Genomic DNA, 27063 nt, shown 5'->3' on the forward strand with positions numbered 1-27063 from the left:
TTCTATCTCAACCATAGTACATACATATTCTTCACCATCGTGGTAGTGATACCTCGATGGCCCGATGACACCTTGTGGTCCTATATAATATAAGACTTGTTGCCATCATTTCATTGATTGCAGGGGCGAAGACATGGGGGGCTAGAGAGGGCCCGTTCGCTGGTCTGAAACTGACTGAAAAACACCGTTTCCGGCTGAATTGTTATGAGAGAAAAACACTGTTTCGGCTGAAAAAAAAAAGCCAAACAAGTCGAATATGGGGTAAGCCAAACATGGCCATATATATCCTTTTATAACAAATCTAAGTTGCCATGTAAATGATTGACATTTGTCAACCATAATTGCTCCTCTACGCTCAACAGTGAATCCAAATCACAAAACTTTAGAATCTAACCCTTTGGCCATAATGTTACCAGAGAATTTAGCCAAGCTACGAGAGTAGCTTATAAGTGAGGATAAATGCACACCAAACATAAATGAAATGAAATGGCGATAGAGGCGGTCAAAACATTAGTTTTTTAAATGCACAATGAACTCAAGCGTGGAGAGTGCAAAACCGCCGTACAGAGAAAAACAAGTCGTTGTAAGTGTTCCTCTGTTCTAAATTCTGAGTTATTTTGGCTTTTTAGATACGTAGCTTTTAATATGTATCTATACATAATGTATATCTAGATATATAACAAAATGTATACTGTATCTTAAAAAGCTAAAATGACTTAAAATTTGGAGTAAGGCCTTGTTTAGTTTCTCCCTCTAAAATTTACTTCCTATTCCATCGAATGTTTAGACACATGTATGGAGTATTAAATATAGACTAAAAAAACTAATTACACAGTTTGCAACTAATTTGTGAAACAAATCTTTTAAACCTAATTAGTCTATAATTTGACGATGTGGTGCTACAGTAACACGTGTGCTAATAATGGATTAATTAGGCTTAATAACTTTGTCTCGCGGATTACTGATAGATTCTAGTCCAACTGGTTAGAGCGTCCTTGCGGCACTCCTCAGGTCCTGGGTTCGACTCCCCGTGGGAGCGAATTTCAGGCTGGGGTTAAAAAAATCTCCTCGTCTGTCCCACGTCAAAGCATAGGTCTAAGGACCGGACCCGTTCTCATAGGGCGACGGTGCAGCTGTGTAAAGGTGGGGCAGATGTTAGGAGGTTTTTTAAACCTACATGAGAAGATCTTCTTATTAATGCGATACCTGAGGTGGTCATATTCTCGCAGGTCTAGTTTTTTATTAGTGCCCTCGTATGATAACTGATGTGACACGGTCTGAATTTAAATGAGGCCCAAAAGAGAGCGAGGCCCAAAAGAGAGCGAGAGAACGAAAACGTAAAATAGGCGCCATCCAAAGTGTAGACTGCCTGCCTGGACCCAGCCGGTGATCGTCCGACAGGTGGGCCCGGTTCGTCATCTTCTCCGGCAAAAAGATTGGACTACGGCAAAAGGCCTGCCTTCCAGCGATCTCCGGCGGCGAGGCGCCGCGCCGGGGGATGGGCCAGGATGTGGTCGCGCACGTCTACGACGTCGCCACCGCCGGCTCCGACACCACCGTGCTCCACATCAACCGCTTCTTCAAGGATGCCATCGGTCTAGGCGGCATCTTCCACACCGCCATCCAGGTCATCCATTTCTCCTCCCGAGTCCCGATCCAACCGCCATTTTTTTCTCCATTTGGGATGCCTGCAACGCCCGCAAAGATTGGATCACGACTCCAGCGGGTTCGTCTTCTGGAGAGATAGAAATCGGTTCTTTTTTATATAATGCGTCCAATTGTTTTTTTACCCCCAAATCTTAATTCAATGCTGTTGGTACTGAATGGGGTCGATTATGTTTTTATTGCTCCTGTGAAGAATTTAACTTGATTTTTCGTTGGAATTGACAAGCGTACAAACTGTACTTCTGATACATATATGTAACTACTAGCCAGTAGTCACCATTTGGCCTGGGTCCTGATACCGTGCTACTTGAAGAGGGTGTGGCGTCAAACTGTAGTTCTCAATGGGGGCTTGGAGATTTCCTATTAATCCAGTGGGGTTGAATGCAGCCTTGTGTTAAAAGATAGATCTCTGTGTCGTCCTAACGATGATGCCATGAATTGTGAAAAGAAAAAACACTCTTTATTCTTTATAACCATTCTGCTCCTTGTTCTGTGAACTGCTTAGCTCCTCCTGGCCCTCTAGAATGAGCACTGATTGTTAGGCTAATTTACTGCTCTCTTTAATGAATTTTTGTAGATTCATCCTACGGAAATTAGTCATCCATGGTATTGGTATCAATGATTTTATTTGCGATTGGATTCCTAGCATGTTTATTCATTAGTAGGTGCTTATTGTTGAGGCACTACTGTGATCAACTCCTGAGCATCTCGACTAGCAGGTCTACGGTGATGAAGAATGGTCATTTGGCTACTGCGACCGTGGCACCGGGGTTTTTAGTTGCCCCCCATGCAAAAATCCCATGTACACTTATCGTGAATCCATAGTGCTGGGGAAGACCAACTGCTGTATCCTCAAGGTAAATCAGATACTAAGGGAACTGAGCTGGGAGTGGCCTGGACAGTCATATGAACTCCTGTCAAGAAACTGTAATCACTTCTGCAATACCTTCTGCGAAAAGCTTGAAGTACCGAAACTTCCAGGTTCTTATGATTTCTTACCATTTGATTCGTAAACAAATTATTTGGTTGTTCCTTGTCTATAATGGCTGCTGAAATATAAGCCCTTTATTTTGAACTGAAGTCCAGTCATGAAAACATCTTCAAAATTAAACTGATTTATGACTCCAAAGTGATTGATTATGTGCAGGTTGGGTCAATCGCTTTGCAAATGCGGGTGATGCTGCTCTAGAGGTTGCTGAAACTACAGCAGTAAAGGTATGCATTCTGGACTTTTCTGCTATTTTTATGTTTCTCTTGAAGTTTTGTCATCTCCTGTTGTACCATTGGAATTTGATGTATTTCCCCTCAAGTTATGTGTACCTTCTAGACTTTTGTGCTCCGCATCTCACTCTTTGAAAACTTGATAGCAAGTAGACCATGCCATCATGTTAACCAAACTGAAACAGAATGGGGAAGACTCAGAAATTAATGTGCATTCTTTCTAGCTCAAGGAAATCTAATAGAAAATTGTTGTGGTACACTGTCAGATTGTGTTGGAAATATATTTCTTAAAAATCTTGATGCAAAGGAATTTATGCCATTATGTGAAACAGTAGCAGTAGCCTTATCCATTGGCAATACTGTCCAAATTAATTTAGTTTATAAAATTGGCACATATTGAATCTCATCGATCTTTTTTCTCTGCACACAGCTGAAACAAGCGAAAAAGGAAATCGTGACTGCTTGCAAAGCAGCCTCGACATTCTTGACTGGCACATCGTCAAGCTCATCGAATGCGGAGGATACGGGTGGCTCAACCTCGACAGGAAATTCTCTTTTCGAGGGGGCATGGATCAGAAGTATCGTTGGTATGACTATGAAGCCGTCAAAGAGTCTAGTCTGCGTAGATAGTTCGGATAGCGATAGCTCTGAGAGTGAATCAGAATCAGATGGCGATGGGCCTAATAGCAATGACAACGCTGAGCAACAAGCTAAATACGCAACACAGGAGCAAGGCACGAAAAATGAGAATAACAGACCACAGGGCCATTCATGAAGCTCACTCACACCAATACCGCAGAGAGAGGAAAGACCTCTACATACTGCCGTTTTCTGATAAACAGATTACACAGGGAGCAAACCTAGAGCAGAAACTAACTTTACAATTTTGTCACGTTCATTTCTGATTGAGAACTGGGGGTGGCGAAAGGGCCCTGAGGAGTGCGGAAGCGATGGAGCGCACCACAATGTGTGCTATCTTGAGCTTAATCTGTCCACGCCGTGGGAGCGGACGAACTCTCCTTTGCCTTTCAGCCCTGTAAACTCTGATGAGACGAGCGGCGCTTGCTTTCTCCGCCATCTTTGTCAAACGAAGGAGATGTTTCTTTTGTAGAGAGTAGGAAGCAGACAGATGAAGGAGGAGATGTTAGGGAGCTGGTTGCACTTATGCTTAATTTCGTGCTACTGTGGTCTATTTATAGACGCCGAGGAGTTTATCTGAACATAAGACATGACAGCTAAATTCTTGTTTCTGTGTAGTATCAACGGAATGCTGTTCCTTATAATAACCCTGCAGTGTCTGTAGGTATGGCAAACCTCTGCTGGTGTGTATGTTTGAGTCATGATTGGTCTGTTTGTACGTGTGCGCGAATCTGCAAATCTTTGACTTGGTGCTGTCCATACGCTTCTGTTCAGAGCAGACACGTATGCATCCTATGAACAACAAATGATTGGCTTGAAAGGTAGTATGACATCTGGCACGTCACGTACTCCTTTATGTGTATTTATATGTACGTACGTATGTATATTCAAAATGCATGGAATTGTTGCCAATCTGGTAGGTATGTCCCCCAAAACCTGAATATTTGTGTTGATGAACAGAAGATGCATTTGTGACTATATTTTTCTTGGCGGCAGATGATTGAGATGAGAGCCATGCCAAAACCAAAACAGACTTCCTTCAAAAAAGAAAACCAAAACAGACAAGAGGGCAAGTGCCACCTGTGATGTCATGTGCATGTATCAGAATCCTGAGCTTGTGAGGAGCAGAGAAATGGTGCCAGGCTGTGGTGCCCCCAGACCTGAGTGCTTTGCCACTGCACGAGAGAGACAGGCATTTGGGATTATGCTTGTTTATTGCAGGAGCGGTTACAAGAGGCCGTCTCCATCTTTAGCGCTAATCATTTGCATTAGTTTTGCCATGATCCTTGTGTGGCAGTTGCAGACTTGCAGTCCTACCTTACCTGTGATATGCTGATTGGCCCTTGACTGCTTGAGAGACTCTGGATCCGATGGAGAAGAAGAAGCTTCGTGGACCTTCTGGTCTTCTGTGTCTCCTTGTGGTGTTTCAGTATCACGTCGCTTTCTGAAACCCATTCATTCGTAGACGTGTTTACAGTCTTCATACAGCTGAACGATGCTGCAACATCAACTTCTCCGGTCATTACATCATGGTTTATATCTTTTTTTTCTTTCAAAGCGAACCCTTTTTATGATGAAAGAAACGAGTGGTAGTCAAGCAGTGCTAATCGAGGTTAGATGCTGTCATGAACTCATGATGTGCATCGCCGGGGACCAAACATTTGGAAATCGGTGGAACGGACAGGGGCAACTGACAAGTGGCAACATGGTCACACTGACATCTATATGCAGCCGAATATTGGTCCGGGTTCGGCCGCCTGCATCTTTGGAATTTTGGAGGGATTCAGTCGGCTTGATTGGGCATCTTGACTCTCGTAGATTAGTAAAATTCATTTTTCTCTAAAGAGGAAAACATCCTATACGTATAAAATCCTTTATTCTGAAGAAGAAAACGAAAAAAATAAAGGTCACAAACATTTTAACATCATCAGCAGAATAAAATAAAGATGATCATGAGACTCCATGTCACTTTCTCCATGCGAGAAAACAAAAAATTGTGTTCTAAAAGGACAGGTAAAATGTCAAGAAAAATACAGTGGGAGCAGGAGCAAATGGCCGGCCGGCCGGCAGCACCGGTGTCCAGTGCACAAGAAGCAGCAATGAAACACTTGGCCCAGGCGCGCGCCCCAACAGGACAGAGGATATTGTTTCGGGTGAGGTGGGGGGCGGCATGGCGCCACCCGCCGCTCAGGCTCAGCTCCTCCTCTCCAACGACCCCTCGCCGTCGCCGCCGCACCGTCGTCGCCTCTTCCCCCTCCTCTTCCGCCGCCCGCTGCCGCCTCGCCTACACACCTGCACCACCCGGCACTACCACGGCCACGACAAGTGCGCCTCCTATTCCCCTCGCCTTCGCCACGCCCTCCGCCCGCCCGCCGCCGCAGCCACGGTAGCCATCGCGCCCGGCGACCACTGGGGAAACTGGGCCTTCCTCCTCTCCGCCGCCGCGTTCGGCACATGGTAAGAGACCCGAGCAATGGCCTTGTCACCGATGACCGATTGACCGGAGCTTGCCTTGCTCGCCAACTGAAGGGCGGAGGAGAACACGTCGTGGGGCGCCACGCTCAGCGGGGCGCTGGTCAGCATCATGGCCGGCCTGGCCGCCACGGCCGTCGGCCTCGTCACCCCCGGCGCGCCCGCGCACGACGCCGTCATGGAGTACCTGCTGCCGGCCGCCGTCCCGCTGCTGCTCCTCGGCGCCGACCTCCGCCGCGTCGTCCGCACCACCGGCGACCTCCTCAAGGCCTTCCTTCTCGGATCTGGTTGCGGACAAAATCGCATCTTTTTTCTTTTCTTTTCGTAGGCCTCAGGCTCATCTATCAATCAATCGAATGAATGTTGAACATTTTGGTGTGCAGTCGCAACTGTAATCGGCACGACGGTGGCGTACCTGCTGATCCCCATGAGATCGCTGGGCCAAGATAGCTGGAAGATCGCAGCTGCACTCATGGGCAGCTACATTGGCGGAGGTAATAATGTAAATGCTTTGCTTACTCACCTCATCATCACTGCCACTGCCCACTGATGACATCATCGACTGCAACGAGCAGCGGTGAACTACGTCGCCATCTCGGAGGCTCTGGGCCTCACGCCGTCCGTCCTCGCCGCCGGCGTCGCAGCGGACAACCTCATCTCGGCGCTCTACTTCATGGCGCTCTTCTCACTGGCGTCAAACATCCCAGCAGAGCCCAAGACGGCGACGGCGAGTCCGCAGAAGGACGGCGAGCCCGACGAGGGCGGCGGGGGCCGGCTGTTCGTGCTGAACGGCGGCGCGGCGGTCGCGCTGTCATTCATCATCTGCAAGGCCGGGTCGGCCATGGCCGCGCGGCTGGGTCTCCAGGGCGGCACGCTGCCGTGCGTCACGGCGCTGGTGGTGTTCCTGGCCACGGCGTTCCCGGGCCCGCTCGGCAGGCTCGCGCCGGCCGGCGAGTCCCTGGCGCTCATCCTCATGCAGCTCTTCTTCGCCGTCGTCGGGGCCAACGGCAACGTCGTGGACGCCGTCACCCGGGCGCCCAGCGTCTTCGCCTTCGCGCTCGTGCAGGTGTCCGTCCACCTCGCCGTCGTGCTCGCCGCCGGCAGGATCATGGGGATCGATAGGAAGCCGCTGCTCATCGCCTCCAACGCCAACGTCGGCGGGCCCACCACGGCCGCTGCCATGGCCACGGCCAAAGGCTGGACCTCGCTCGTCGTGCCCGGAATCCTCGTCGGCATCTTCGGGATCTCCATTGCCACGTTTCTTGGCATCGGATATGGCATGTTCGTGCTCAGAAGAATCTGCGGCTGAACTCAACATGAACTTTGTGTTTTTCTGGCGCACACTCGCTAGAAGAATGCTTGCTTTATAGAGTTGCTGAAAAAACTCAGGTTTCGCTAGGGTTCATAAACTAAGGCCGCTTGCTGAATCTTTTGATTGAAATTGACTGAAAAACAGCGAAAATATTGTGAGAGAAAAACATTGTTTTAGCTGAAAAAAAAATCTGAAAAAAAAGCCGATCAAGCCGGATGTTAGGTAAGCCGAACAGAGCCTTATGGAAGTTTTGAACTGCTAATGATAGGTGGACCCATTTAGACATTAGTAATTTGCAATCTTGCATTAGCAATGTCCATACCTTTTAAGGACATGAAATATTTTGCCAATATTGCTATGCACGAAAGTGTGAATACACGTACAGGTTACAATTAGGAAATTTAGACAAAACATTCAATGTGAATGTGAAATTTGAAACGAATCAAATCAAAGTAAAACAGCATATCAGTGCCCATTCAGAATCTCAATCCGAGTTCCAACCGCATTCAGCGTGTTGGTGTAACATGAAATAGAAAAACAGCAAGGGCTAAGCCTTTCCTGGGATAATAGAATTTAAACTGAGATGCAAAATTCAAAACAAGATAAAAGCATAGCAGTCAGCATGGCAATCCAATCGAATACGCAAATTCAGTTAATAAACCTCCGGTTTTCGTTTCAACCACGAACACTGGCAGTCAACTATCTTTAGGGAATGAGAAACAAGGTTCATATTCTTAAACAGAGACAACAATATGTAGGATAAGATAGCATGCTCCATAACACATCCTAACCAAGTACAAAATTCAGTCTCGGAAAATTGCAACCCAAACGATAATAGCAACACGGCAGGCAGATGTAGCACCTCTGGATCATCTCCAGGCATTTTAGCTACTTTGTCGCTCACTGCTCCTCCTCGATCACACCCTTGTCGCTGACATAGATACCATCCAAAAACTTTCTGATATCCTTCTTCTTGACATGGCATTTCTGTAGAGAAATGGAGAAAACTCGTTCAGTAACACAAATCATAGCACATCAATCCAATCCACCAGTAGTAATGAGAATTATATAACAAAAATCAACAAAACTAGTAAATTCAAGATGCGCTTCAAAGAGCAAAACAAAGATCAAAATAGATAGAAGCAGGAACAATAGTTGACATATGCATTGCACTAGAAAGTGACATACCATGTGTAAAATATCACAATGTCAGCAACAAGTACAAAAATGAAATAAGACAACAATAGTTTCTCACTGAATTCATCACATAGGTAATCTACAACACGTGCATTTCCACAGTTAGGACTAAGATCAATCATAACATTATCCGGGCATTAGGTTCTCGCTGTCACTAAATACAGAGCTTATGATAAAATACCAAGGAATGTTATGTGGTGGGCTTTGGACAAACATAAAGTCCCAACGAAGTACGTCGGGCTCATTAAGGACATGTACAGCAATGTTGTGACTAGAGTTCGAACAAGCGATGGAGACACGGATGACTTCCCGATTAGGATAGGACTACATCAAGGGTCAGCTTTGAGCCCTTATTTGTTTGCTTTAGTGATGGATGAGGTCACAAGGGACATACAAGGGGACATCCCTTGGTGTATGCTTTTCGCGGACGATGTAGTGCTAGTTGATGAAAGCCGGACAGGAGTGAATCAGAAACTGGAGTTATGGCGGGAGACTTTGGAGTCCAAAGGTTTTAGACTTAGTAGAACTAAAACTGAGTATATGAGATGTGACTTCGGCACTACTACTCGGGAGGAGGAAGATGTTAGTTTGGAAGGTCAAGTAGTGCCTAGGAAGGATACCTTTCGATATTTAGGATCAATGCTACAGAGGGACGGGGATATTGATGAAGATGTTAGCCATAGAATCAAAGTAGGGTGGATGAAGTGGCGGCAAGCGTCTGGTGTCCTATGTGACAAAAGGGTACCACAGAAGCTAAAAGGAAAGTTTTATAGGACAGCGATTAGACCTGCTATGTTGTATGGTGCAGAATGTTGGCCTACGAAAAGACGACATATTCAACAGCTAAATGTCGCGGAAATGCGTATGTTGCGTTGGATTTGCGGTCATACAAGAAGGGATCGAGTTCGGAACGATGATATACGTGAGAGATTAGGGGTAGCACCAATTGAAGAAAAGCTTGTCCAACACCGGTTGAGATGGTTTGGACATGTGCAACGGAGACCTCCAGATGCACCGGTGCGTAGTGGAATCCTAAGTCAGGATAGTAACGTGAAGAGAGGCAGAGGAAGACCGAAGTTGACTTGGGTAGAGGCAATAAAAGGAGACTTGAAAGGATGGAATATACCCAAAGACTTAGCCTTAGATAGGAGTGCTTGGAAGACAGCTATTCACGTGCCTGAACCTTGATTGCTTCTGTTGGGTTTCAACTCTAGCCTACCCCAACTTGTTTGGGACTTAAAGGCTTTGTTGTTGTTGTTGTTGTAAATACAGAGCCTTAAAATGCTACACTTGTTGAGAGCACAAAATCATAAACTGAAATTGCTGAACACATGAATGATGGATATTTATACATCTCGAGATGCAGGACTACAGTTCTAGTTTGTATTTGACAGCACTAGTGTCATATGAACTTAAAATGTGATCTACCTGGACATTTCAAGCAGAAACCACCTGTGGTTCCTACCATATAAGAACAGCCAATGTGATAAAACCCTATAATTTGATATTGGTAAAATTTATCTACACCAGCAATACTTGCTTCATAACAGAGCAATAATGAGGAATAAATGCAAGGATCATGATCTACCACATCAAAGCACATCTGGCACTACATATAGCAGCCAACTCGTATATGTACCAGTAAGAGATGATAAGGGACGACAGACGGGATGCAATCAACAGGTAGGTACTCACCTGGTTGATAAGGGCGGCGGAGCGAGAGACGAGCTCGATGTCGTTGCCATCGAGGACGAGCTCATCCTTGACCTTCTCGGACCGCAGGATGGTGACGCCCTCAAGCATGTCCACCTTCCTGACCTGATCCCGGGTTCATCAGGAAAACCAACCAGTCAGAACACACCACAACCCTCCCAGATCTGATCTGCTACGCGAAACAAAGATGGGTACCTTCTTCTCGCCGAGGAAGTTCCTGATCTCGATGGCGGTGTTGCTGTTGGTGATGGAGGCGTTGATGGGGAAGTGAGCGTAGACGAACCTCATCTTGTAGCGGTACCCCTTGGTGACACCCTTGATGAGGTTCTCGACGTGGGAGATGGCGGTGCGGATGGCGGCCATGGTGCGGCGGGTGCCGAACCACGCGTCCACCTTGAGCTTGCGCCCGCCCTCCTGCAGCTGGAAGTCGAGGTTGAGGTGCTTGAAGTTGCGGGTGAGCTTCCCGCGGGGGCCCTCCACCGTCACCAGCTTCGCGGCCACCGTCACCGTGACGCCCTCCGGGATGTCCATAGTCTCCGACGCCAAGATCGTCTTCATCTTGCCCGGTGATGCTGCTCCTTCGTCTTCTCTTCCTCCTCCTCGGGCGGGCGGTCGGCGGGCGGCGGGCGGCGGAGGGGAGGAGGGTTTGCTTGTGTGCGCGAAGGAACGGCGGCGCGCTGGGGGCGAGCCTTTTATATAAGGGGGCGGTGACGGGTAGGGTTTTGTGGGTTGATCGGGAGATCCCCGCCGTCGGATCGGTGGCTTAGGGTTTGTTTGCGAGCCGAGAGGTCAGGTGGGCCACTACTACTACTGGGCCATTCGTATGGGCTTTCAGACCATATGGGCCGCAGAGTGGATTCCTCAGAGAAGAAGGTTGCTCGACGTGGACTTGTACCTTGTTATTTTGGACAGGCTTATAAGGTGTACAAAATCTAAGGAGAGTGTGATTGGTGAGATATATGAGCGGATGGGTGTAAAAAAATACTGAGATTTTGTTCGGTGAACTGTATGAATGGATGCAATTTTGTTTATTTGTGAGGCTGACACGTGGAATCCATCAAACTTATATCGCACCCGCTGTTGATTGCATAATCTAGCGGTGGGCGTGGAGGGGGCAGGAGCCCCCCGCCCTACCGCAGCGGAGTTCACATAGGCTGAGTGAGTGAGCCATGCTGGTGATCTGGAGTGGGTGCGGCTGGTCGGCAGCGGCGGCGCCCGAGGAGGAGGCGGCCATTGCTCTAGAGAAGAGGCGGGGCAAGTGTAGGTGAGGAGGCGCCCATTGCTCTAGAGAAGAGGCGAGGAAGTGTAGGTGGGATTAGCAGATAGCCGAGCGAATAGCTCAAAGGCACAAGGGGATCGGAAACAAAGCCAGGGAAGGGAAAGGAGCGGCAACTGTCCACTCGCATGTATAACCTACAGGAGTAATTGTTTTGACCCACAGCTGACCACCACATGCGCCTGTGTGTTTCAGCATGCCAACTAACGAGTGGCGCAAAATTAGACTACTAGTGTTCACACACATCAAAGAAATCAGCTACGGAGGAACTCTATTAGTCTTCACATCAAAGAAATCAACCACCACAGAGGAAATCAGCTGACCATTAAAGAAATGAGCCAGGACATTAGTTATTTTAAGTGTTTTGACCAACAAGGCCTTATTTGAGAAATAACAAATGAATCAATAAAAACAACGCAAACCTAGCAAAAAAAACCCTACACACAAAATAATCTGCCCCATGCGTGACTAAAGAAATGACATAGCATTGTGACATTGTTGGTTTTGCACCACCATACTCCTCCACTACCTGATTCATTGACCCGCCACAACTAAAGTGTGCCATCAAGAAACTCCTCCTGTCGGTACAGAAAGTGGCAAACTAGTAAATATTTGTAGTTTTGTTGTACGTTGTGATCGGAGGTGGCCTAGCACTCAATGACACAGGATTTATACTGGTTCAGGCAACGTGCCCTACTGAAAGCTCTAGTTTGATTTTGGTGAATTGATGAAACCCTAAGTGCTAACCTAGTTCATCAAGTGATCATGAGATAGGTAGCACACTTCAAGTAGAGAAGCAAATGAAGATCATAACATGACAATGGTGATAGCATGGAGATGATCAAGGGCTTAAACTTGAAAAGAAGAAAGAGAAAAATAAAAAGCTCAAGGCAAAGGTATAACTTGTAGGAGCTATTTTGTTTTGGTGATCAAGACACTTAGAGAGTGTGATCACATTTAGGTTTGATAGCCGTACTATTAAGAGAGGTGAAACTCGTATCAGAATGTGGTTATCAAAGTGCCACTAGATGCTCTAACTTATTGCATATGCATTTTATGATCTAGTGGAGTGCTAACACCCTTGAAAATATTTGTGAAAATATGCTAACACATGTGCACAAGGTGTTCGCAAACTCGGCGGGATTCGGCGCTTTTGAAAAAATAAAATGTCTATTTTCTATTGTGCCGGATGCAAAATTCTTGGTGATTGGCACATTTGAGCAAGGGTGAAGAAGTTAGAGTTGAAATGAAGTTGGTTGAAATGATGCTGGCGTCAGTCTACTGACCGGACGCTGGGTCACTCAGCGACCGGACGCTGAAAGGCTACGTCCGGTCAAGCTGTTAGACGGCACAGTAGGCCAGGGTTGAGCACCGGACGCTGGCTGCGTCCGGTCAAGGTGGACTGAACGCGTCCGGTCGAAAAAACATGCCTCGGGGAGCTTACTGGAAACGACCGGACGCTGGGGCTTCAGCGTCTGGTCAGTTTTGACCGGAGCGTCCGGTCAGCCTCGTAGCCGTTGGAATCTGATGAACAGCGTTTGAAGCTGGTGACGCGTGGTATCCATCGGGCGACCGGACGCTGAGGGCCAGCGTCCGGTCAGTATGACCGGAGCGTCCGGTCAGAGCGCATTTTGCCTAGTGAAGGAGTATAACGGCTCTATTTGATTGGGGCTCTATTTATAGCCCCATGGCCGGCTGTGGCTCACATCTTTGGCCATTTTCATTGACATAGAAACCTTGTGAGCTAAGCCAAAGCCCTCCCACTCATCTACATCATTGATTCATCATCATAGTGAGATTGGGAGTGATCCAAGTGCATTGCTTGAGTGATTGCATCTAGAGGCACTTAGTGATCGTATTTCGCTATGGATTTTGCTTGTTACTCTTGGTGGTTGCCGCCACCTAGACGGCTTGGAGCAGCGAGGATCGTCGAGCGGAGGTGATGATTGTCTCCGGCTCCGATCGTGGTGATTGTGAGGGGTTCTTGACCTTGTCCCCGGCGGAGAGCCAAAAGGTACTTTAGTGAATTGCTTGTGGCTTATGTGATCCTCATCTTGTGTTGGTTGTGCGGCACCCTATTGAGGGTTTGGCGTGTGAAGCCAATTAGCGCGTGAACCTCCAAGTGAGTGAATCGCCACAACGAGGACTAGCTTGCCGGCAAGTAAGTGAACCTCGGTAAAAATCATTGTGTTCATCCTTTGATTCCGAGGTGATTGGTCTCCATTGTTATTCATCTTTGTGATTGATTGGTACTTCATCTACACGGCGGTATAACTATCGTAATCACTCTCTTTACTTTATCGCAAACTAGTTGACAAGCTCTTTAGTGTAGCTAGTTGTGAGAGCTTGCTTGGTTGGTTGGTGTGGCTCTTTAGTTAGTCTTTGAGAGCACACTAACATAGAATAGTGTCTTTGCTATTGTGTGTTGACACTATCTAAACTAGAATTGTGGTAGGTGGCTTGCATTTTAAGTAGGCTAGCGCAACACTCATTTCGCCTCATAATTGTCTAACCACTTTGTTAAGTGTTGTTGTAGAAATTTTATTAGGCTATTCACCCCCCTCTAGCCATTAGGACCTTTCACCTACGTCCAGTGTGGGTCGGTTGGTGACTTTATTTCCGAGCCTAGGTGCTCAAAGTCTGTAGTGGGGTTACAAACGAGAGAGAGATATATGGGGTGTCCGGTCGGTCCGGTTGGAAGGGCCGAGATCGATAGGAGCTATGCTATGAACGAAGTGTCCAACCCTAAACTTGAACTTGAAGAGGTTGACTTGGGTGAACTGCCTGTGCTTGGAGGGAGCACATCCCCTTTTATAGAAGAAGGGGATGGCTTTACAAATGAGAGGGAGAGAGAGTACGGACGTTTCTAAGCCTTGTTGCCCACACCGACGGGGACGGGACAATGGTGGGTGCCCGCGATACTATTGATGTCACTGCAGAATGTTAGGTACATGTGGGAGGTTGAGCTGCTTTCTTCAAGACTGGAGGACGTCGGTACCTGCAAAAATGTTGTCTCACTGACTGGAGGCATGGCTTTACCACGTTCAACTGGTACGGTGAATTCCGGCGCCCACAATACTGTTGATGCCCAGAGGCACATGGGGGGTCTTACCGTACGGGTGTTTTGACCGGCGCCTATAATACTGTAGAGGTAAACATTGGCGCCTACAATACTGTTTGTGGCAGGGCGGTTGTAAAGTACTGTTCCACAGGGTATGGTCCCTGGTGCCGTGGTTTGACTTGTGAGCCCCGTCTTGCCTTCCTTCGTACGCCTTCTGGTTCTTCCTGAGCGGGCATCCCCGGTCGGATGGCCCTAGTCAGTTCTGATGCGCCAGTCGAAGAATAGCGATGGGCAGGGTTTTCTATGAACCCCGGTCGGAGACACGGGGTCAGAATCGGAGGCGGTCCTTGGGTCAGGCTTTCCGAGTGGAGGCCGTGCGAAGGCGGCTGGGGCCTGATGCTAGCGCTCCGATCGGAGAGGCCGTTCGAAGTTGGCCTGAGCCTGAGCTAGTGCTCCGGTCGGAAAGATGGGTCGAAGGCGGCCAGGGCCTGAAGCGAGCGCTCCGGTCTGTAAGATGGGTCGAAGGCGGCCAGGGCCCGAAGCGAGTGCTTCGGTCTGTCAAATTTAGACTCTCGGGCCGGTCCAGAAGAAAAGAAGTCGTCTTCCTGAGCCAAGCCCTGGCGTGGAAGCCAGTCCACGAGGGACCCCCGGTTTATGAACCCGACACCTCCACTGCGCCGAGCCCCAGAGCTCCTTTCCCCCACTCTAGAAGTAGCAACCCTTCCCGGTCTATTCATTCTTTGTTTTCCTCCTACCAAAACATGCTACTAGTACAGATATTTCACTGCTAATCATCTAACAACGATGGATCACAGGTGAACACACTCGCTTCAACATCTACCTTCCCAAGCCTCTCTTTCGCGTTCCACCTCTTCCCTACATCTACCATTCCATTCAACCTTAAACTGCATAAACCACATCAATGGTGGCGGGTGCCACCTCTTCCCTACATCTCCCATATTTTTCCCCAATCCATCAAAACTAAGTTTTCCCTATCCCCTTGATCCATATCTCTATCTCCTGCTGTCATCCATTCTCTCTGTTCCTAACTATAACACCAATAGTAAACCAATGACCCTAGTGGTAACGACAAACCCAACCACCAATTGAATCAAGCTCATGACTAGTTACCCAACTCGATTTCATCCTTATGGTCACAAAGACACTCATCTCGAAAGAGTTTGGGGACGCTCAATTCCGATTGAACGGTAGGGTTTTCTTTTCTTTTTTGATAATATGGATGATTCCTTACACTACATTGAACAATATCATTAGATTTAGAAGTGCAAAAAAGTATTTATTGAACCAAAATAACTGGTCCCAAATTGAAAAGTAGAGTTTCTAGTTCCAAGACAAGGGCAAATCTCAACCAATCAACCACTCTTCTTTAGACACATGTCGCGTCCAAATATTACTTTCTCTATCTTTACATTATGGAGTAATGTTAATAGCGCCTTCTTGTCATATTGCAATAATATTTCTTAGGATTCTAGGCAATTTCTTACTTTATACGACAATCATAGTCTATCTGTTGGTATATGGCTTTCTACATGCACATCCAGCTAAAAAAGAGGCGCCACCTGTCGTTAAGGGGAGCTGTAGCATATGGGCCTTTCGACAAGCTCTCTCTCTCTCTCTAAATACCTTCACTCCTTGAGGTTCACATTGTATGAGTCATCACCATCAATCTCGACAAACGACGTTCACCTTCATCACTGTTGAGAGTAAAGTAAAAAAACATAGACATGTACATGCATGGAGTTAGATAAAAGTAAATATTCCTGTTTTATAGGCTTCCAGCACAATCTCTTATTTCCTAGTACAAAAGAAAAGTAGAAAAATCTTCAAAAATCACTATACTTTTAGGATACCTATTTTTTTTTTAAATAAATGAAAGCAAAACTTGTGAAAAAGGCTATGCATGTAGGATTTTATTAGATTTAAAAGTGCAAAAAAGTGTTTATCGATCAAACCAAAATAATTGGACCAAAACTAAAAAATAGAGTTTCGGACGAAAACTAAAAAGTAGAGTTTCTGAGTCCAAGACAAAGGGCAAATCTCAACCAATCAATCACTCTTCTGTGGACACATTTCGCGTCCAAATGTTCATTTCTCTACCTTTACGTGATGGAGTACTGACATATTTATAGCTTGTTTCTAAACCCCATCCCCACCCCAACTTTACCATATTACAATACCATTTCTTAGGATTCTAGGCAACCTTCTTACTGTATAAGACAATCTCTTTCCTAGTACAAAAGAAAAGGAGAAAATCTTTCGAAATCGCTATACTTTTATGATATCGATAGATTAGAAAAACAAAATAAAAACAAATCTTGTGAAAAAAAAGGCTATGCACTTTGAGTAGCAGTGCATATCATTTGAGGGAGACTATATACACGACTCTCTCTTTTGCCTGATAGTATACATGACTTTTTTTTGGGTGTGTGGTTTGGCAACACTATGCGCATGACTTTATGTACGTACGTACAGCTAGCGAGGCAGGCACGCGAAAAGCAACAAGCGAAGGTTGATGTCTCGCTGGAAAAACGAGGGAGCGATCGAGGAGGAGACAGTGCGAGGTGGCCCTGAACTGAACCTGCTGCTGATGGAAGAGAGTGCGCTGGACGATCATGGCATGGGTCGGTCGTCTACCTATACCACGGCATGCAACTCTGCAATACCAATACAAGCTAACTACGCATTGCACAGCACAGCACGATGAGTAGGAGGCAAAGCAGCAGCAACTCTACCTACACATGCATGCATGTTCTTTGCACAGGTAGCTGTCTTTGTGTGCCGAATCCACCCAGGATATTTTGCTGGGCAAAAGAGGATCGATCGGAGTCGCAAAAGAAGAACTCCTACACACAGATGCAGAATGGCGACCGATGGAGCTGAGGCACTACTGCTGGTCATGCACACGGGACTAGAGGAGAAGAACTTGACTTGCCCCATGTACATGCTGGACTAGCTAGCTAGCTATCCAAGAGATCACGTGTCGCTCTCATGGATATGCATGCATGGTCTGAACATGATAACAGGGTAACAAGAGCTTAGCATTTGTGTTGGTCACGGCTTCTCCTGGTCCTGCCTCCCACGCGTTTCATGTCTGAAGTTTCAGGCTCTGCATAGCATATCTGCAGAGTAATTAAGTGGGTGGAAGTGTTTGAGAACTGCGCTATTACAAGTACAAAAACAGTCAGATACTCAGATTACATGGTGGTTCCATGGCTCGGGTTAGTTGTTTTTAGATACATTGGCGCCCTTTGAAAGACACTGAGCAGCCCAAACAGACAACTACTGCCTTATCTGCTCCAAAGCCTGCTGCTCAGCTGCTGCTTGCTTGAAGCACCATGTTGATCTCCGGTTGGATTCCATCAAAGACACAGCGGTTCTCCTGTGTTTGCAAACCGTACACGCCACCAGGACTGGAAGCAGGCTCGCTGGATTCAGTTCGAAGAGGAGACTGGAGAGCAAAGGCTAACTGACAAGGGTCGTCGGTGAGGAGAGAGATAGAAGAGTGTCCCTGTAGCTGCTTGCTTTCAGAAACCAGATCAAAGAGGTGATATGCTATGATGGCCAAGTTCTATATAGTATACACCCAAAAGAAAAATCAAAGGTACTGCTTAGTTAGGTGGAAATTAAATTATTAGTCATCAAACATAACTCCAATAATTCAGAGATTATCTCTTTTTTTTTCTATTAGACAGACAGAGACAGAATAAAATCTTTTCCCTCAAAGAAAAAAGAAAAGGAAGGAAATCTCACATCACCACTGTTTGCTGTTCCATGCTGTTGAATTAGAGATCAGGTTGAGGAAAGGCAAGCTGACATTACAAGAGTCGAGTCGAGTCGGTGGTGAATCTGAATCAGAGCGGCGGCGGCGAAAAAGTTGCTTTCATACAGCAACACATCAAAGGTGGCAGCTTAATTAGCTCGAATCAAATTATTAGTCCTGAAACAATCTCAACAGCAATGCAATCAAGATCAAGAAGTTAAGTTTCTGTGTTAATAAAAGGAAAGGGGGCAGGGGGAGAAGAGAGACGGATTCATTCACATCCATATATCTTTGTGTGTTTTTATGAATGAAAATGAATGATAGTCTGATGGATGACAGTACAGCGATTTAAGCATGGACCGAAGACGTCGTTTCGGCTGACTCGTCATCCTCCTTTTCCTTTCCCTGACTGATAATCTCGGCTAAAGAAAGAGAGAGACAGAGAGAGAAAGAGAGTACGGTGTAGCATCAGATCCATCCATGGCGTCCCCATCTATCGCTCGCTATCTCTTTCTTTCTTTCTTTCCTTCTTTCCATGGCAATTTGCCAGCCGCGATGGAACTGAGTGACAGCAAAACAGCAGGTGCGGCTAGCTGAGCCTGAGCTAGTTGCGGCCAGTGACTGACTGACCGATGATTGATTCTCTCATGCACTAGCAGTCTAGCACTATCGTATCCCCAGCCAGCCCAGGGAAAAAGGAGAGCCGCAATTCTGCCCCGTGCCCATAACGGAGCCCTTCACCTCAAGGGGTTGTTTTCATCTCGTTTCAGGTCATCTCATCTTCAGTTCTCCACACACACAAACTAAAGTGGCAGCAATTGCGAGGTCATACACTAGCTAGCTCTCCTTTTCCTCTCCACTCCAACCATTCTTTTCTCACCTCTCCCTAAAATGAATCCACAGTTGGTTCCTCCTTGAGGTGGACAATTCCATCTTCAGTCCAGTCTGCTCGTATAACAATAATCTAATGTTTCGCCGACAACATGACGCCACAAGGGATCGAATCATTCATAAAGTTTTCTGGTAAATGTTACTAGTAGTAGTTTAAGGTTTTTATATTTCAGCTGATTATTCCAGCTCCACGAGTGCATGCAGGAGAGCAGAAATGCTATGCTTATATTCCCTTGCTCACTCACTCGCTCACTTTAACCGCTTCTTATATACGTGATGATGCGTGTGCCTCTCTGCCTCATCAAGTACAGATGCTTCTGCATGTCAGGCAGAGTTAGTGAAAAGAGGAGTATAATATATACAAAGCAGATACCACTAGTGTTACTTAAACTTCTCCCAAATTCTGATTAGGTGCTCTTCTTAATTGAGCGGCGGAGCTTTTACCTTTTCGTTCAAAAAAAAAATCCCATTCAGGCGCTGCTATGTAAATTGCACGTTCAGATCCCTAAACTTGTCTTGAGTTCTCATTCTAATCTGGTACTTGCAAATTGCTGCTTCTTAAACTTATCCCGAGTTTGCGCGCTGGTAGTACTTGAAAATTGTACACTCAACCCTGCACCGCACCGTCCTTGCCTCCACCAAATCGCACACGCACGCCTCACCCATGCAACCGCTCGCCCTATCACCTCATGCCTCCTAGCATTGCATTTTCGGCGTGATGCTGCACCCACGTTGCTACGCTAGGCCCTGTTGTGCCCGTCCGCGCCGCCATGCCATGCGCTACACTTGCCCTACCTGGTCACAGTGACGGCCTTGCCCTTGTCAAGGGAGGCGAAGAAAGCTGGGAGGGTGGGAAACGAGTGCAAGGAGATGGCGAGAACGAGAACGAGCTTCTGCGCCATGGGGAAGAGGAAGGAGCGCGGTGGTAATGGTGGCCGAGTCAAGTGCATCTACCACGGTGTGGGGGTCAGCACTGCAGCAAGGTGGAGCAGGAGCGAGTCGAGCGGAAGCAAGGAGGGCCACGACGATGAAGGCTCGGCCGTGACATGTAGTAGGACAAGCATGGTATGGGCGGCCAAGTGTGTGTGGCGGTCCTAGAAATCTAGATTGGCTATGGTGAAGCTACGTTGTTGGTTGTGAATGCAGATGCAAAAAAAAACCAATACTAGGGTCACCATAGTTGTAACTCGAATTTTCGCACCTATAGGGCAAGGACACCCCTTCTAATTTCCTCTAGCTTCTCACTACTATAGGGCGGTACATCGTGCCTAAGACCCAGCCACACGTCCCAGCCCCCATGCGCTATGACCTACGACGCTAAGGGTGGACGAACGCGGTGTTGCGTAGTGCGACCACGCGCAGTGCGGTGGTGGTGGGGTGTGGTGGTGGTTGGGATTGTAGAATAGTACAAATTTAGAGATTTGAGTGCGTATTTTGCAAGTATCGGGACCGAGACGAGAACTTAGAATAAGTTTAAAAAGTTCAATAGTATAAGTGTATAAGTTCAGGGAGCACAATCTAGAGTACCGGGCTGGAATGAGAATAACCTGCTGGGTATCTCTCTCTCTCAAAGACACAAAGTGCTATGTATACTTATCATTGCAAGTGCAGCTGATAAAGGCATATATGTATATCAACCATGTCAAACAGTGACAAATAAAGGCGCAAGGGCGCCTTTGAGAAAGAAAGAGAGGTGGCCACATCCTCATTTGTGTTCAGTGTTGTGCTGCTGCTGCTGGGTCTGGGTGTGTGGCCAGGCAGGCCAACACCATTGGCAACTGCATCATTGCCCACACACCAAAAGCTAATCAGCAAGAGAGAAATAAAGGGAGACGTGCTACAGCTCCCTTGCACTACCCCAGCAGCAGCAGAGCAGCTATGGCAGCTAGGTTTCTGTAACCAATCTCACCCATCTTTTCTTTCCTTCCTTTTTTCCTTCCCTTCGTCAGAAGATGAGAAAAAAGGCGTACCTGAAACGATTCCCTGCATAATCGCATTACCGCATTCCATTCCGCTGCATACTTGCATTGCATCTCATCCGTCCTGCCGCGTTCTCCTCCTCCTCACCGATCCATTCCAGCCATCGTGTCTAGCTACCTCGCCGCTCGCTGGCCGGATCGCATCGCAATTTGTATCGCCTGGTCGGGGACTCGGGGCCGGCGAGCCACACTATAAAAGACCTTCCGCCGCCTGCGAACTGGGATCATCCCTGTCTGATGAACGAGCTCTCAGGCAGGCAGGCAAGCAAGCAATCCAGTGGACAGTGGAGAGTGGGGATGATGATGATGATTCGGTCCTGCCTCGGCGGCGGCCTGCCGGTGGTGGTCATGCTCTGCCTCAACGTGGTGGCGGCGGTCATGGTGTCGCTCGTCAAGGTGGCCATGAACGGCGGCATGAACCCGCTCGTCATCGTCACCCTGCAGCAGCTCACCGCCGCCGTCTTCCTCGCGCCAATCGCATTCTTCAAGGAGAGGTAAGCAGCATATCGTAGCAAGATGATCCAAGGCTGTGACCCACTCACCTTTCTTCGTTTTTTTTTAAGTAATCTTCTTTTCTTTTTTTCAAGAAAAAGAAGCTAGAGCCTAGAGGAGGGCAGCATGGGTATATATGCATTCTATTTTATGTACTATTTTTTTGCAAGCTCAGCTCAGCATGTCTTTTGTTTTCATGAGATTGTCTTTTGCTGCTGCAACTGCAAGTCTCCCTGAATTCGATTGATTTGGATTTCAGGAAGTCGAGGCCGAAGCTGACGCTGGAGATCTTCGCCTACATCTTCGTCAGTGCGGCGCTCGGGTATGTATCCCTATCATCTTCATGAAGAAGCTGCTTCAATTCTTCCGAGAGTAACCATCCATTCCACCATGTCTGAATCTGAAACAAAAAGCGAGAACGAAGCTCATCTCATGAAGCTATAGCACATTGATGAACCAACCTGCGCCATTGCAGGGCAGCTCTGCGTCAGTACATGATCTTCGTGGCCCTGCGCTACACCACGGCCACCTTCGTGACAGCCTTCTCCAACATCGCCCCCGTGCTCACTTTCCTCCTCGCCGTCGCCACGCGGTCAGAGGCGCTGGACCTCAAGAGCAGGACGGGCATGGCGAAGCTGCTGGGCACGCTGGTGTCCCTGGCCGGCGCCATGGTGCTCACCATCTACAAGGGCGTGGCGCTCACCCACGCGGCGGTGGCGGCCTCGCACCAGCAGTCCCACCGGCCGACGCACGCCGCCGCGGACGACGCCGCCAGCCGCGGCAAGTGGACGCTGGGCACCGTGGCCATCCTGGGCAACTGCATCTGCCTCTCCTGCTGGTTCCTGCTCCACGGCCGGCTCGCCAAGAAGTACCCGCACGTCTACTCCTGCAACGCGCTCATGTCCCTGTTCAGCTTCCTCCAGGTCGCCGTCGTCGGCCTCTGCACCCAGCGCAGCATCTCCCCCTGGATCATCACCAGCAAGTTCAACATCCTCACCGTCCTATACGCCGTACCTGCTTGCTTTGCTCACTCACTGTTCCTTGTTTATTTCAGTCTCCTCGTTGCCATGCATCACTGCTTCATCATTTATCAAGTCTGAAACTCTCAACTAGCTCCATTATCAATTTATCATTCTGATAAATGAATGATCCTCATACTTCCTCAGGGCATCGTCGGCTGCGGCGTCTCGTTCGTGCTGGTGACATGGTGCATCGAGAAGAGGGGAGCCGTGTTCGTGGCCGCCTTCATACCGGTGGTGCAGATCATCGTCTCCGCCATCGACTTCTCCATCCTGCACGAGCAGCTCTACCTCGGAAGGTACGGACGGACACTGATGGTACCATGCCATGCCATCACTGAATATCTGAATCCAATCCACCTGATCGAAAGTGAAGTCACCTGCTCTGCTCTGCTCCTCCGGTGCCCTTTGTGCATGCAGTGTGCTGGGATCAGTGCTAGTGATAGGTGGCCTGTATCTTCTGCTGTGGGGCAAGAGGCAGGAGGCCCTGCACTGTCCTCCTCCTCCAAAGGTTGCCGAAGAAGACGCTGCTGACAAAGAGCAGCAGCAAGTGCAGCACAACTGAAGACGGACAGCAGCATCCTCTGACTGTTGGTCGTTTGGTTGTAACAGTCCCAGCAATAAGATCTCTGCCTGACTCCTTTTCTTTTTTCCTTTTGGTGTCTCAGGGTGGGCAATGTTCCTTCCTTCCTTCTCAGATCGATCAGTCTGGTGCCAACAAAGTGTTTAGATTCTAATTCAAACAGTAGAATGGTCTTAAATACAGTACTCCTACTTACTGATGATAGCAACATCACATACTGAACCACCACTACCAGCAAGCCATTTTGTAGGCCCCTGGAGAAATACAGAGTAGAGTGTGGGCAATACCGGAGAGCAGAAATTTTCTGCAAATATAAGCAGTTGTTCACCTTTTCGTATGTATACTTCTGCATTAGTATATTTATTTACTGCACGAAAAATGGTCCAAGAAATGTGCAGAAAATACAGTACGGATATGTATTGTAAGTTTGTTGTGTAACTTTGTTGGTTGTCAGGGGCAAATGTTCATTGTGTAGATATCAATTTCAATGTAAAATAAAACTTCTCCTGCATTTGACATAAACCAAATTTTTAAAAAGATCTACAAGAGCTTTACAAAAAAAATTTTGTGGGGACAGAAATTCTGAGCCACTTCATCACTCTTTTCATGTGTACTGATGACATTGCTCATACCAAAAATGGAATAGACATAATATAAGAGTACATATAAAACCCCAAAGAAACAACCATAGTAATACACAGAACAAACTCACTATCTACATTATATACGCAGTACACTTTGGCCTCACGTACAGATACACACAATGACACAACACAAATGTCAGATGCAAAATTGAACGGTCAGTAGACCTCCACATTCCATTGCTCTCCCTTCTTCAGCTGCTTCTTGTAGTCGAACCAGTCAATTCCTAACATTGTGCAAGCAATGCAACACAAGTCAGCACCATTAGTTTCACAGCAAGAACGGCTCAAATTAAGGAGAACAGGTTCACAATATTATCTATAGAGTATATATACCGTCTTTTTCAGCTAGTGACACCATAATGTCATCAATACCCTTCTCCATGCCTTTCAACCCACACATGTATACGTAGGTGTTGTCTTTCTTCAGAAGCTCCCACAGCTCCTCCTTGTACTCTGCCATCCGGGTCTGGATGTACATCCTCTCCCCCGCCGCGTTTGTCTGCTCCCTGCTGACGGCATAGTCAACCCGGAAGTTCTCCGGTGCTTTCTCCTTCATCTTCTCAAACTCCTGAATAATGTCCATTCACAAATGCAGTGCAACTACATAGGTTGAGTGCCGCATGAAAACAAATAAGAGGAGAGTAGCACTTGTGCAGTTCCTCATGAAAACAGCAGAGATCGATGTACTGACCTCCTTGTAGAGCAATGAACTGCTCGTTGGAACACCCAGGAAGAGCCATCCCAGACCGTTGAACTGCACAAGAGTTCACACATTGTTCGTTTGTTTAGTCTTTCTCTGTGAACTTTACTTTAAGAGATATGGGTGATTTTAGTTTGATACTGCCGGGATAAAGTAGAACACTGCTGTACCTTGTAGTCGTCATGCTTCTCAAAGAACATCTTCCACAGGAACGAGCGGAATGGAGCAATACCTGTACCGGTGGCAAGCTGGAAGAAATTGGCATGACTGTGAAATCTCTGGCTGTCGTCAGTTATTAGGCGCTGATCAACAGGAGTTGGCACTCAAGCTTACCATTATAATAGTAGCGTTGGGGTCTTTGGGCATGAGCATTTCTTTGCCAACTGGTCCTGTTATCTGGACGTCAGCACCTGGCTTCAGGTCACCTGCATTATGATATGAGCACAGGGGAACAAGTTGGATCAGGCATTCAGGTGTCAACCTTTAAAGTGAAGGATCATATATAATACGTAGATCCAGATACATGTCAATGAAATGAGGATTATGGATGGATGCCACAACAAGGTGCTGGTATAGGACCACATTCATGGTTTCCAGTTTGGTACCGTGTCAGTTCAATGAAGTCAGGTCAGGATTAGTGGATTAAATATAACAGTAATGTGTGAAGGCCAAGGGTACCATTGATTTAATGGGACAGTAACTATGCACAAGAAGAAAATAATGAGGCGCAGAATAAGATGGCTATTGAAAAAAAAATGGATAAGCCTTCTGAGATTATTTTTCATGCTTTAATCTTTTTGTAGAAGTGGCTGGTACTGCTTAAGCCGGTGGACAAAGACAGGATTGGCAAGATAATGGCGATCGTGTTGGAGTGGACCCTCTGGCTGTTCTAGATTCAGACACTGTTGAAATCTAAGGTTTAACAGGGTCCTTCTTTTGGTTTTGTTTGGAGAGCTGGCAGTCCCAGCAGACTTTGTATCAAACTATATTGCTTTCTTAAAAGCAGAGGAAAACTCTTTTCAGAAAAAAAAAAAGAGAAGAAGATAATGAAGCAGCTAGTAAAGTCAGTGTCATCCACATTCAGTAAAAGCCGGTGTCATGAGAATCAGAAGTCAAAATCTGAATCCTGACGACTTGTATTCTAAGAAACCAATTCTTGAGAAGGAGGAGATGCAGAGAAGAAGAATGCAATGCAGCGCAGTGCAGGCGGAAAGTGACGAGACTTACATAAGAAGTTCGAGCAGACTCCCTTGACGATCTCTCCGGCCTCGTTGGTGTAAACGAGCCTCTTTACACACAGCGAGACCTGCAGACGAAGCACAAGTCAGGCGATTAATTCTGTCTTGCTCGTCTCGCCAGAAAGAAATGCTCACAAAGAAAATGATGGAGAATGGTTGGTTCAGAGAGAGCAGAGCAGAGGAGAGGACTACTGACTGTCTTGGAGTCGCCAAAGTCGCCGAGAGCGCTGCTGGCGATGGAGTAGAGCCTGAGCTTGTGCGGCTTGCCACTCTTGTCGACGCCGTCGGCGATGATGCCGATGGACTGGCCCTCTCTGTACGGGATCTTGCCTGCGTGCAGTGCGTGTACAACAGTTGGGCACCTGTCATCATGGGACGAAGGAACTGAGAACAAACAAACCAACAAGACTACAAGAGTAACCTACCTTCGGTGCTGAAGACCATGTGCCACGTCTCACCCGGCGCGTCGTCGCCGGTGATCTTGGTGTTGAGGAGGCACTTGCCGACGTACGGCTCCTTGGGCTTGTACAAGTTGGTGACGACGCCTTCCTCCTGTTTCTTGGACTCCTTCTTGGACTTGGCGGGCGCCTCGACGGCGGTGTCAGTGGCGGACGCCTGCGCCCGGATGGCGGCCCGCGCGGCCCTCGGGCGGTAGGAGAGGAAGTGTGGGGCGGTACAGGGCGACGTTGGCGACGCTTTGACGACCGCAGAGGCGGCCGAGGAGGACGGGAAGGAGACGGCCGCGGCCATGACTGTAGTGGCCATGGCGGCCAGCAGCAGCAGCAGCTACACAGTGGCGTACGTCTGGGGTGCGAAAAGTGGAGGCGGCCGGACCGGAGGCGGAGGGGAGGGGAGAGGAATGAAGGCGGCCTGGCCGGAGATGATACACGACGGCAGGGGGAAAGATGAGTGGAAGGCGGAGGAGAAAGGAGATGAGAAGCAAGTGGTTGTGGTCTTTTGCAACAATGTTCATTGGTCTTTTCTGTGCTCCATGATTCGTGCCACCGGACCCACTTGCTCGATTTTTTCTCTTTTGTTGCAGATTAGTTTTCCAGAATGCAACTGATTTGATGTAAACCTGATTTTTATGAATGCAACTGATTTGATGCATACCTGGTTTTTATGTAATACAACTTTGTATCTTATTTTGCTTTGAAACTTTTCTATCCATAGCAGACTC

At 47.5% G+C, this 27063-nt stretch overlaps 5 protein-coding genes across 6 annotated transcripts; 3 read left to right on the plus strand and 2 right to left on the minus strand.

Annotated features, from left to right (window-relative positions):
* Positions 1-1401: 1401 nt before the first annotated feature.
* Positions 1402-4194, plus strand: LOC136529452 (uncharacterized). The gene is made up of 4 exons (XM_066522530.1): positions 1402-1627; positions 2385-2646; positions 2813-2880; positions 3317-4194. Exons 1-4 carry the CDS (start codon positions 1499-1501, stop codon positions 3659-3661), a joined length of 804 nt encoding a protein of 267 aa, XP_066378627.1. The 5' UTR covers positions 1402-1498; the 3' UTR covers positions 3662-4194.
* A 1294-nt stretch (positions 4195-5488) lies between these two features.
* Positions 5489-7663, plus strand: LOC136528706 (uncharacterized). Its single transcript, XM_066521682.1, has 4 exons — positions 5489-5982; positions 6055-6284; positions 6381-6491; positions 6573-7663. Exons 1-4 carry the CDS (start codon positions 5696-5698, stop codon positions 7304-7306), a joined length of 1362 nt encoding a protein of 453 aa, XP_066377779.1. The 5' UTR covers positions 5489-5695; the 3' UTR covers positions 7307-7663.
* A 269-nt stretch (positions 7664-7932) lies between these two features.
* LOC136527636 (large ribosomal subunit protein uL6) lies at positions 7933-10890 on the minus strand. Its single transcript, XM_066520427.1, has 3 exons — positions 10415-10890; positions 10202-10324; positions 7933-8296 (listed from the first exon to the last, which is right to left on the minus strand). Exons 1-3 carry the CDS (start codon positions 10775-10777, stop codon positions 8210-8212), a joined length of 573 nt encoding a protein of 190 aa, XP_066376524.1. The 5' UTR covers positions 10778-10890; the 3' UTR covers positions 7933-8209.
* A 10152-nt stretch (positions 10891-21042) lies between these two features.
* On the plus strand, positions 21043-24028 carry LOC136527397 (WAT1-related protein At3g30340-like). 2 transcript variants are annotated; one of them, XM_066520115.1, is made up of 5 exons: positions 21043-21701; positions 21959-22021; positions 22175-22793; positions 22866-23017; positions 23139-24028. In XM_066520115.1, the coding sequence occupies exons 1-5, from the start codon at positions 21445-21447 to the stop codon at positions 23281-23283; spliced, it is 1236 nt and encodes a 411-aa protein (XP_066376212.1). In that variant the 5' UTR covers positions 21043-21444; the 3' UTR covers positions 23284-24028. The 2 variants fall into 2 exon arrangements, with proteins under 2 accessions (XP_066376212.1, XP_066376213.1); XM_066520116.1 differs by having other exon boundaries at positions 21047-21701; positions 22175-22709.
* LOC136527398 (ferredoxin--NADP reductase, leaf isozyme 1, chloroplastic-like) lies at positions 23882-26806 on the minus strand. Its single transcript, XM_066520117.1, has 8 exons — positions 26309-26806; positions 26080-26213; positions 25873-25951; positions 24979-25070; positions 24816-24893; positions 24637-24699; positions 24279-24513; positions 23882-24169 (listed from the first exon to the last, which is right to left on the minus strand). The coding sequence occupies exons 1-8, from the start codon at positions 26646-26648 to the stop codon at positions 24102-24104; spliced, it is 1089 nt and encodes a 362-aa protein (XP_066376214.1). The 5' UTR covers positions 26649-26806; the 3' UTR covers positions 23882-24101.
* Between the last annotated feature and the right edge of the window lie 257 nt (positions 26807-27063).

This window comes from Miscanthus floridulus, chromosome 19 (assembly GCF_019320115.1).
Source record: "Miscanthus floridulus cultivar M001 chromosome 19, ASM1932011v1, whole genome shotgun sequence".
NCBI classification, from domain to species: domain Eukaryota; kingdom Viridiplantae; phylum Streptophyta; class Magnoliopsida; order Poales; family Poaceae; genus Miscanthus; species Miscanthus floridulus.

Coding starts and splice junctions, on each gene's coding strand:
- LOC136529452 (XM_066522530.1), top strand. CDS start 1,499: ATGGGCCAGGATGTGGTCGCGCACGTCTACGACGTCGCCACCGCCGGC. Junction 1,628..2,384: donor TCTTCCACACCGCCATCCAG/GTCATCCATTTC, acceptor CTCGACTAGCAG/GTCTACGGTGATGAAGAATG. Junction 2,881..3,316: donor CTGAAACTACAGCAGTAAAG/GTATGCATTCTG, acceptor CTCTGCACACAG/CTGAAACAAGCGAAAAAGGA.
- LOC136528706 (XM_066521682.1), top strand. CDS start 5,696: ATGGCGCCACCCGCCGCTCAGGCTCAGCTCCTCCTCTCCAACGACCCC. Junction 5,983..6,054: donor GCCGCCGCGTTCGGCACATG/GTAAGAGACCCG, acceptor CGCCAACTGAAG/GGCGGAGGAGAACACGTCGT. Junction 6,285..6,380: donor GGCCTTCCTTCTCGGATCTG/GTTGCGGACAAA, acceptor TTTGGTGTGCAG/TCGCAACTGTAATCGGCACG.
- LOC136527636 (XM_066520427.1), bottom strand. CDS start 10,777: ATGAAGACGATCTTGGCGTCGGAGACTATGGACATCCCGGAGGGCGTC. Junction 10,325..10,414: donor ACTTCCTCGGCGAGAAGAAG/GTACCCATCTTT, acceptor ACCCGGGATCAG/GTCAGGAAGGTGGACATGCT. Junction 8,297..10,201: donor CCGCCGCCCTTATCAACCAG/GTGAGTACCTAC, acceptor ATTTCTCTACAG/AAATGCCATGTCAAGAAGAA.
- LOC136527397 (XM_066520115.1), top strand. CDS start 21,445: ATGAACGAGCTCTCAGGCAGGCAGGCAAGCAAGCAATCCAGTGGACAG. Junction 22,022..22,174: donor TTCGTCAGTGCGGCGCTCGG/GTATGTATCCCT, acceptor GCGCCATTGCAG/GGCAGCTCTGCGTCAGTACA. Junction 22,794..22,865: donor ACTGCTTCATCATTTATCAA/GTCTGAAACTCT, acceptor ATACTTCCTCAG/GGCATCGTCGGCTGCGGCGT.
- LOC136527398 (XM_066520117.1), bottom strand. CDS start 26,648: ATGGCCACTACAGTCATGGCCGCGGCCGTCTCCTTCCCGTCCTCCTCG. Junction 24,700..24,815: donor AGAAGCATGACGACTACAAG/GTACAGCAGTGT, acceptor ACTCTTGTGCAG/TTCAACGGTCTGGGATGGCT. Junction 24,170..24,278: donor GTCACTAGCTGAAAAAGACG/GTATATATACTC, acceptor GCACAATGTTAG/GAATTGACTGGTTCGACTAC.